The 10616-nt window shown below is 41.4% G+C and overlaps 1 protein-coding gene across 1 annotated transcript; it reads left to right on the forward strand.

Moving 5' to 3' along the window:
• FXN (frataxin) lies at window positions 1-10616 on the forward strand. Its single transcript, XM_042877317.1, has 5 exons — window positions 1-477; window positions 818-903; window positions 2519-2639; window positions 6017-6114; window positions 9086-10616. Exons 1-5 carry the CDS (start codon window positions 1-3, stop codon window positions 9237-9239), a joined length of 936 nt encoding a protein of 311 aa, XP_042733251.1. The 3' UTR covers window positions 9240-10616.

Here is a 10616-nt window from a genome sequence, read left to right on the forward strand (position 1 = left end):
ATGTGGAGGCCGGGGGCGGCCGCTGCCTTGCGTGCGGCGCGGTGGGCGGCGGCGGCGGCGGCGGCGCGGCGGAGGAGCGGTGGCCCCGGGGACGGCCCGAGGGCGGGGGCAGCCGCTGCTGTCCGCGGCCGGGCGGTGAGTGCGAGCGGGAGGGAGCGGTCTGCGCCCAGGGCGGGAGGGGGCGAGCCGGCGGCGCCGGGGCGGGTGGGGTGCTGCCGGTCCCGGGGCGGGGAGGGCGCGGCGTCGGGCTGGGCGCTTCCTCAGCCCCTGCGGTCACCACCGCGAGGGGCCGGCCGAGGCCTCGCCGGGCCCGCCCCTCCGCTAGGCCGGGGCTGCCGGCAGCCTCCGACGGCACCGAGTGCGGCCGCGTCGGGAGTGCGAACAGCGGTGAAAGCCGCGGCCTCGTGGCCTGACGCTGCGGGCCGGCGTGGCGCCGTGCCTTTTGACCCCGGCAGTGTCGAAAACGCGGAGGTGTCGGTGTGTATTTGATCGGCGTCAGGAGTTGCGGCCGCATGGCGCGGGTCTGTGCTCCGTGCTGGAGAGAACCGAACCGAGCAGAGTAATTCTGTGTTAGAGGAAGAGGAAATAGTTCTTCTCTTTCCTGGTTCGCCACTGTGTGACTTCGATTGTAACAGATGAGAGTGCCCCAGTCTGCCTGGGCAGTGGAGGATTCTCTCTGTGTTATTCCGCTCTGCAATATAAAATATGAATGTTTAATGTGGAGACAAAGGCTGCAAGGAACCGTTTGGTTGTGTGACCGATGTACAGTTCGTGGTCTTCACGTTCCATCTTTTAATTCCCTTTAACTTATTTTCAGCAGCAATTACAATATGCTTCAGAGGTGAGGAGCAGTACTGTTCACTTCATGAATTTAAGAAGTACAGGAACTCTGAATGACAAAAGGTAAATCTCGTTCTTAGGATATTCTGGGAATACTTCTGTTCATATGAATATACATTCGTCTTTGAACAGCTGGTAGGGCTGTCAAAATTAATGTAACGTACAACACAGCTGTGAACAGGAACAGTGTAGTTCTAGGGAGAATCATTTGGTGTGAGTGGGAAATAACTCGTGCCTAAACACGGGCAACTCACCATTTCTCACAGAATCATAGAATTGGTCAGGCTGGAAAAGACCTTAAAAATCACCGAGTCCAACCACAACCTAACTTTCTACCCTAACAACTCTCCTCTAAATCATGTCCCTGATCACCACATCAGTTTTTAAACACATCCAGGGATGGTGACTCAACCACCTCCCCAGGGAGCCTATTCCAGTGCTTAACAACCCTTTCTGTAAACAAGTGTTTCCTGATATCCAACCCAAACTTACCCTGATGCAACTTGAGGCCATTTCCCCTCATCCTGTCTCTGGTGAGAAATAACATACATTGGGGAAATGTGGAATTGCTGACGTGCAGTGGCAGGGCATGATGTGATGCTTGCGAGAGACCTCTTCTCATGCTGTGCAGCAGTTGAAGGCCCAGGGAATGCTGCTAGGCACCTGGAACAGTGCCTGAGTCCCCACCTGATCCTAAAGCCCTCAGTTCTCCACATCTGTAGGTGTTCCTGGGGCATCCATGACTCAAGTGGTGTGCAGCGTTTTTTGGCAACTGTCTTACAAGAAACTTAAAAAAGAACAAAACATTCCAGTCAGTTGGAAGATACTGAGTCACCTATTCAGTTCATTGTAACAGCTGTTTTGCCGCACCCATTAGCAAAATACGTGGTTTCACCCAGTTGTCTGTTGCTAGAGATACCCACCTACACACTCGGTTAAAAATGACTGCTACGGATAGGAGAGTGTAGGTGACTAGATTACATTTACTTAATTAAAATTATTTAGACTTTGTTCTCACTTCTTTAGTTGCTTAAAGATGATAACAGAAGCTGTCTCACAAGTGTTGTAAACCTTAATTATGGGCTATAGATGTGCTTTGAGTCTCTCTGAAGGAGGTAATTGTAAAAGGATTAGTTCATGTGCACGTTGTAGATGATGTCCCACTCCTGGATTGCATTGCTGATCCCTGTTGAGAAATCTAATGCTGCATGTAGTGATAGCATTTGACATTGATGTTTCTAAAGCTCTGCTTGTAGCTGTATTTTTTTCCTTATTGTCAAATGGTGTATATGCTTCAACAGGAGGTGCTGGAATCTATTTGTGGGGCCTCAAACAGTGCTTCTTGCACGGCATTTTCATAAGAAACTTAGCATAGTTAAGTCTGGGTCTGTCTCCTTAATACTCAGGGGCCATGATATCTATAAAACAACACAGTTTTATAGACATAGTACACAATCTTTAATTAGAGGTCTATACTGCTCAAGTACTAAAACTCCACCTCCACATGTAAGGTGCATTGTAACCTCCATTACCATAAGGAGGATGATTATTTGTGTCCTTAGACGTAGTGCTAACCGTGAAACAATATTGATATTTTCACTGTGATAAACACAGTAATAAAATACCACCTTCCATGTTTTCCCTCCCTCCTGACTATGTGACTGTGTGTTATTTGTAGCTCTTTAGATGAGACCACTTATGAAAAACTGGCTGAAGAAACACTGGAATCCTTGGCAGATTTCTTTGAGGACCTCACAGATAAGCCTTTTACCCCAGAAGATTATGATGTCTCTTTAGGGGTATGTTTTAAAGGTTTTGTTAACTGTTCTAATTCCAGTAGACTTTTTTTTTTTTTTTTTTTTTTTTTTTTTTACTTCGGAAGAGAATTTTGCACTAGTCACCTTAGTACCAGCACTTAAAATGTCTTATTTATTTATTTACAGCTTTACTGCTAAAAAATATGCCTTTTGCTAAGAAGTAGCTTGTGGTCCGTATAATTTGAGGATTTAAAGAAAGTTTATTCTGTTAAAAAAAAAAAAAAGTCATGGGCTCATCTACTATTCTATACTAAGAGGAGAAGAAAACTGATTTCTAGTTCTTTCTATATTTCTCCAAACTCACGCTGACCTCAGACATCATCAGCATCATCAGTCAGTTCACTCAAGGTAAATGCTAGGGTGGACCTACATGGCGCAGTGCATGTGCATCACTGTATGTTACTGGTGGAGCAGTTTATGTGATCGCTCTGAGTACTGAGAGGGAATGCTGGTCTCCACCAGGCATTACATCGTGCGTTTGATGTGGCTGTGCTGGAGAAGAGCAACAGAGGATGCTACATTGCAGTAGGTAGCTGCAAAAATGAGAAGCGAGTCTGCCACAGTGGGAAGGCTGCAGTCCGATGGGAGGCAGGGTAGCTGTTAGCCTGACAGTTGGAGTCTTTAGTAGGTCACCCTCTCAAATTCTTTGGCAGAGGTGACAGGCTGATTAGAAATGCCACTGTGTTTCTTTAAGGAGTTTGTCAGTTTTATATAGAAGTCCTGAAATGGGCTGTATCTTGCAGCTTCTACGTGACTTGGAGGAGACCGTGTTTCTCCCTGCACTGACAGCTGCAGCACAGGTCTTCCTTTCAACATGTTTCATCTGTTTTGCAAAATTGCTGCAGTCAGTTCATATCTTACCACTCAGAGATTGCTGACCACAAGCCCCATCAGTCAGGGTTCAGTGCTCAGGATATCGGGCCATGTGATTTGGGTTGCGCTGTGCTAAACAAACAGATCAACCCTGGAGTTTGTTTCTCTGTAACCATGTCATCCTAATGTTCACTGTTCATTTTGCATAGGTAGGGTAGAAATACTGTTAGTTGGATACCACTGATGCACTTAGCAAGTATTATTTGTTGGTTTAATCAAATGTGCAATGTTACGGCTAATTACTTTTCTGGTGAATAGCTTAACCATTATTATTCAGCATGTTTTGGTGTATCAGACAAAAATGAGCAAAAAAATTATCGTCAACCTCTTCAGTATTTTTAAACACTTCGTTACATGAGAATCGTGTCATCTGTCTGCCCTAGTTTTATCTTCAGGCACAGAAGAGTGCTTTGTGCTTGACATTCTCTCCCTGTGAGGTTGGACAGAATTATTTGTACATCCATCCTAATTTTTAATAAGTAATCTTTCGTAGTATAGGCTCTGTGATGATGTATCATCTTAGAAGACTCAGTTAAGTCTATCGAGGATTGTTTCACACAAGCAAGACCAGTACTGTAGCGTGCCACGAGGTGGCAAGCATGAGAAGGGTCGTCTGGCACCTGTGAGTTCTTAGGAACTTCAGTTCCTCACGCAGTTTGTAACTTTGAATCCAGGCAGGGGGAGGGGAGAGTCTCATGAATAGGTACCTTTTTCCAGGAGGTCACAAACGTTCGTACAGTAGCACAAAACACATGCAAGAGTATTGAAACAATTCAAATTTATTGTATTTTAAGTTCCTAAAAGCTCAACTTGTGTCTTCTGGTGTTTCAAAAGTATTACAAAATACATGATTCAAAGTTTTAAAACCAGCAATAAAAGCTGACTTTTATTTAATTTGCAATGACGGAGCACTCTCCAACAGCTGACACTATAAGCACTGGTGAAAAAATGTTAATTCCTCACAAACCGATTTGCTTACAAATAGGTTTGTGTGTTTGTAGTACACAGCTTAATATCATCCTGAATACATAATATATGGCACTAAGGAGCCCACAGAAGAATGCTGAGATGATTGTAGCCATATTCAGGGCTAATTATCCCCATGTGCTCTTGTTCTGCTCTATCTCTACAGATCTAAGACTGTTGAGGTATGGAAAACATTGAGGTCATGATGACCAGAGAAGTCACCTACTCTTGTACTTCTCAAACAATTTCCAGTTAATATAACTGACTGGGCAACCTGATGGCTGCAGTAACCAGTCATGCCTTTATGTATATATTATTGCTCACGCCTGTAGGGGTATCATCAAGCACAAGAAGAGCACGAGGATTGGAATAAAGAATTCAGACCTTGAGAATATTATTTCACTGCTGATAATTCCCAAGATATGTCAGAGATTAGGAACATTTAATTACTCTATAGGAGAAGAAAGCACTAAGCTGCTGCATGCTACAAAGTAAGATGGGAGGGCATTAGGTAGTTGAAAATAATAGGTAATTATTTATACATTGGTAGTAGCATTAGAAGTAAGAGTAGCTCTAGTAGTACATTCTAAGGTGTAAAACATATAGATCCATTAGATAAGCTTTTTTGTGCTGGAAGCTGTGAAGTATTTGAAAAACTATACATTAAATGCGACCACATTTTCTACCCAAATCATCAAATTACAGTCTGTAAAGGTTGAATTTTTGACCAACATAAATTCAGATCACTTGTCAGTTAATTTGTGTCAAAATATTGTGGGTTTTTTTTTGTTTCAAGTTAGAGCATGAACATTTTTGTTGTCTCCTCTTCTGCATATTCTTGTGAGAATGTCAAAAAGATTAATCATGTTGTCACTTAGAAATGTGCATGAGAGGGAGACCAGAAATTCTTGCTGGGATCATGGCCTAACACTGGTACACCTGAAAGAAAACAGGCCTTCTGGAGTTCAAAAGGGGAACATTTTTAAGGTGTGATTCAGGATCTAGGCACTTCATCAGAATTATTGCAGTGAAGAGTTGTGTTTATTCTCTTGGGAACTGTTGCAGTTAAAAAAAAAAAAAAAGTAAAATTGGGAGTCTTGGGAATTCAGTCTCTACACAGAGAGATCCTTGACTCTGAAACACACCAGCTCATGCATAGAAAACGTTGGTTTTGAGTTGTGCTTCAGGCTTTCTAAAACAAACTACCAGCTATTCCAAGATCACAGGTCAGGGCTCGGATGTATTCTCTGAGCAGTGCTATTGTGAGTGGTACAAACACTAAATAAAACTAACCAGAAGGTTTGAAGTTTAGGTCAGGCTCAAAAATATTCAGGTTGTCTTAAATATTAGCACGTGTTGTTTATTCATAACTTTAATTCTTCCAGGCTATTGTTACCTGGACAATATTTGGGAGTGTAGCGCAGATGTGCGAGTTTCTGTTCATTTACTGCAATTATGTATTTCTTGTCAAGTAACAGGTTACAAATTTAAATTTCTGTTTATTTTCTTTGTGATTCAAGAGTGGAGTTTTAACAGTTAAATTAGGTGGAGACATGGGAACATATGTAATCAATAAGCAAACACCTAACCGGCAGATTTGGCTGTCCTCTCCCACAAGGTGAGTTACGTGTGAGGTATGTCACACCTGAAAATGGGGTGGAAATGTACTTCCCCTTTTTCTTAGCATTGAATGGATTGGATTATCTAATGCCACAAATAGCCCCGTTCCTTAACGTATGCTCTAAATATGGTTTAATCTAAATGTTTGTTAAGAATTTGTTAGTGAGGTTTGTGGCATGGCGTAGTATGCTGATATGCCTAAATTAATCGAGGAGATGTGTAACAGAGTTTTCATGTGCTGCTCCAGTCTGAAACCAATGTCTGCAAGGGTATAACCTACTAAAAGGGTGAAAAAAAGAAAACAATAATAAAAAAAACCCAACCACAACAACAACAACAAAAACCAAGCCAGGCATGGTTAAAAAAAGCACAGAAAAGCTCTGTTGGAAAGGGAGAGATGGTGATGTTATAATCTAAACTGCTCTTTGTATTTAGACAGGGTGGCTCCTTCCCTTTTAAGCTTGTAGGATTTCCTGCTTTATGTGCTCTCCTACTAGTTGTTTTTGTCAAGCTTCTGCACTTTGTGGGAGTCTTGGCTAGCTGTTCCTCTGCCTTCTCTAATGCTCTGTTTTGATCCATTTAGTTTTTCTAGCTGGTTTCAACAGGGAGGGCAGCCAGATATGTGGAGAAGATATTATAGCTGACTCCCTTTCCAAAAAAGAAGTGTTCTCTGCCACCATTCTTCACAGAGCACACAGGGAGTCAGTGGCTGTCACTGGTGAAAGAACCAGCTAGCTGGAAACTGTGAGCATGCCCAGTAGCTATGCAGGCACATTTCTTGAAGGCTGTTTGTCCAGAGTGTATTAATTGCAAAGCTGGGAATAGTTTTGCAGTAGTTGAATTCTGTAGAAGGTTTGTGTAAGACAAAAAAGAAAAAAAATAAATCAGATTTCAAGAGAAACAATCTTAATAGAAGTGAAATTTGCCTAAAGAAAATTCTAACTGCTGTATTAAACTTAGGTACTGCTTGGTGCACAGCTTATTTTGTGAGTCATCTTCCTCTACTAACAACTCCTCTCCAATCCCAGAATGCTTTGTTGTTTTTTCTTTTTAATTTAATAACTTTAAATAACTTACCAACAAGTATGTGACTTTTTAAGGTACTGGCCTAACAAGCTTATTCTTTTGACAGATGCAGACTGTGTGTCACCATTCATTCATTCATTTCATGTATTTAGCACAAAACAAAATTCCTGGGCTTGGATTCTGCTTCTGGTTTTTGTGTCGCTGACACAAAGTTTTCATCTGCTTACAGAAGCCAGAATTCAGAGGTTTGTTACCTATCTGGAGCCAAATCTCAGCTAAGACATCCAAGCACTGGAATGTGGAATTTGTGAGCACATGCCGGAGTTCTAGCATTTTTAATTGATCTGTTAGTGAGAAAAAGGGAGAAACCTGAAAATTCTTGCCGTTTTTTCAGCATTATGAAGAATGATTCATCAACAAGTGTTCCTTTTTGTGCTTCCTTAACTGATAGTAGTGAAATTTCCTTGAGTATTGTTCATTATGTTGTTATCGTGTGTCAGTACACCCAAGTGAACTTGTTTTTCTTGAGCCTAATTTTGTTGACAAGTTGAGAAGTGAAAAAGTGTGTGTGCAATCTGGCAGCAGTGCAACTGCAGTAATTTGATGCAACTCCTTTGACTGGAAAGATTTTTGAACCTTACACAGCACCTTTTAAGGTGATACTGTACCTCTTATTCTTTAAAAATGTATGCAGGCTTTGTGTGAGAATGTAACATTTAGCCCTTGTAAGCATTTGTAGAGCTCACAAGATTCTTGCTTAAATTATAAGTGTGTAAATGAAAACATTGTATTTGTACAGTATTTTGGGGATTCAGAGAACTGTGGCAGTGTTTCACTGCTAGTTCTTATTACTAATACTTAGCAAGTAACATCTCTGGGTGTAAGACAGTACAAACACATGATAATGCTGCAAAGACAAAGAAGATCCCCATTCACATGCAGCAAGTGAGATAGCAGTGGAAGTCATTATTTCTTATAGCTTGGTTAGTGGTTTAAAAACTCATTTAAATACTGTGAATACTTCAGGGTATTTGAGGTTCAGATTAGTTTTGGTGTGTGTGTGTGTGTGCGTGTGTGTGTGTGTGTGTGTTTGAAGAGAAACCGCAGGTTGTTCCTGTGTGTTTATAGGACAGTCTGCCATCTAGCAGACCTGTGTGCAGGTTGTCTGAGTTCTAAGTCACTTTGTCCTATCTATGAGCTCAAGTCCAGGCATAAGAGTGATGGTTCACCTATTTATCCCTGCTGAACATTTTGTTTCCTTCTGTTGTTTTTTTTTATAGCTTCTGTAGCTGTTGCTAGAGGTAGTGAGCACCTTTCAACCATTGCTCCTGTTTCAGATGTGGAGAGTTAAGTGGCTACAAAAGTCTGTAATGGAACCCAGGTGTTCTGGTTCTTACTTTCTTGACACTTAATGCAAGAATGAAGAATCAAGCCAACAACTTTATAGTAGTAGAAGGAAGAACAGATTTTTAATGCAGAACTCCCACATGGCAGTACATATTTGCATTCAGATGGTAAATTGCATCCAGAAAGTGAGTGAGAATGGTGATAAGTGTTATGCTGTCTTATCTGCATATAACTGTGCTAAAGCAACTAATCAACAGCATTAATTGAGCCTCACACAAGCATCCCTTAATGATAGTTGTGTATGAGGTAATTATGTGGGTGATGGAGGAAGTGGGGGAAACTAGTGCCAATAGCAAGAAGGACAGGAGCTTGTGTCGGCTTGGAGTAACTGGTACGTCTTGCCACCTTTCACACAAGTCTCTCAGATGGCGCAGCAGTTCCTGGCAGCTCTGGCCTTTCCTGCTTTGCTTCGTCACACAGCCTGCACATCTGTCTTCACAGTCTTTCTGGGCACTTTCTGGGTTACATTATAAATGCATGCCTCCAGCATTTCCGTGTGAATAACCTGTACTCACAGCGTGTGTTTTGCTTTCCAGTGGGCCCAAGCGCTATGACTGGACTGGACGGAGTTGGGTATATTCTCATGATAGAGTGTCCCTTCATGAACTACTATCAAAAGAATTTTCAGCAGCACTAAAAACTAAATTGGATTTATCCTGCTTAATATATTCTGGGAAAGAAGATGCCTGATGATGTGCTACCTCATGCAAGTTTAAAGACTTTAACCACCAGCGCTTCCGTGGTTTCTGAGTACCTGAGCTTATTTCTGTTGGTTTTTTCTTGACACCACTATGTGCAAGAACATGAAGATAATATATTTTTTTCTCTAGTATTCAGTCTTTGAGTTTCTATGATGCAGCTTGAATGTGTATCCATGCAGTACAGGTAGATTAGATGTCCATTCATTGCCATCACTGCATTTTCTACTTTCTTACTGTTGAAATCAACTGCGGTCCTGTTTGGATGTAAGGGCTGGCGTCGGGTGACCTCTGCCCAGTGCACAGAAGCCATATTTTTTGGTGAGATATTAACCCTAAACAAGAAATGTCTGTGAATCACAATGATGTAAGTTACTGTACTGTGATGCATGGTATTAAAATTTGCAGCTATTGATAAGGTTTTAGTGTTAGTGCAAGTAAATAATGCAGGGGAGCCAAACTGAACATGTCGTACAGGAAATGACTGTGGCAGAGGAGAACTTTTAGTTTTGCAAGATGGATGTAATTTTTCTCTCAGTATTGCAGAACTTGCTCACTTCTCCAAGTTCTATATTCTTTGACGTCGGGATATTTTTCTGAACAAAATTACCTACAGGTCTGTGTGTTTGTAAGCATCGTGTGACTCAAAAAGGCTGGTGTGCAGTGTTCAAGCTGTGCAGCAAACTCTGCCAATACTTTATTCTCTTCCTGTGATTTTTTTTTTTCTTCCTGTTTCTACTCTTTGTAGAGCAGAAAGATGTAATTTATTGCCTGTATGTTAGTTGGTAAATGGAGATTGTGTCGTGCTAGCAAAAATTTGCACTGCTGCATTTCTTAAGTGGGTTTAGATTTTCACCACGATGCAACATGGAAGCAATTAAAAGCTTTTACACATTTTGAACCTCGAGAATGCTTTAACACTTGCAGTGTTGCATTATTGCCACTGACTGCTTTTAATTGCCTTTAAAATGGAAGCACAGTTGTTGACTAATTACTGTGATAACATAAAATATTTTTTCACTGTATTATAAGTATATGGTGTGAGATTTTTCAATGCAAGTTACTTTTCTTGCTCATTCTGACACTTCTGATTAGCTTGTCTGGATGCTTTTGGCTAGCTAGAATTTTACACATGCGGATAATTTCAGATAGCATCATTGCCCTGTACTTGCATTTGAAGTGTATGTTGTTCCAACTATTTCTCACCATGAATTAAATAGAAAGAACCATTTCCTTGGAACACGATCATGATTGAGTCTGCAGACTGTGATCATGTGAACTGTGCAAACTGTTACACAAACTTTGGTTTTTTAATCAAAATAAGAAAGGCCAGTATTATCTGAAATAAAAGCTGCAGAATGATTCGTAA

Source organism: Lagopus leucura, unplaced genomic scaffold (genome assembly GCF_019238085.1).
Source record: "Lagopus leucura isolate 7727_CA_CO unplaced genomic scaffold, USGS_WTPT01 Super-Scaffold_100018, whole genome shotgun sequence".
NCBI lineage: Eukaryota > Metazoa > Chordata > Aves > Galliformes > Phasianidae > Lagopus > Lagopus leucura.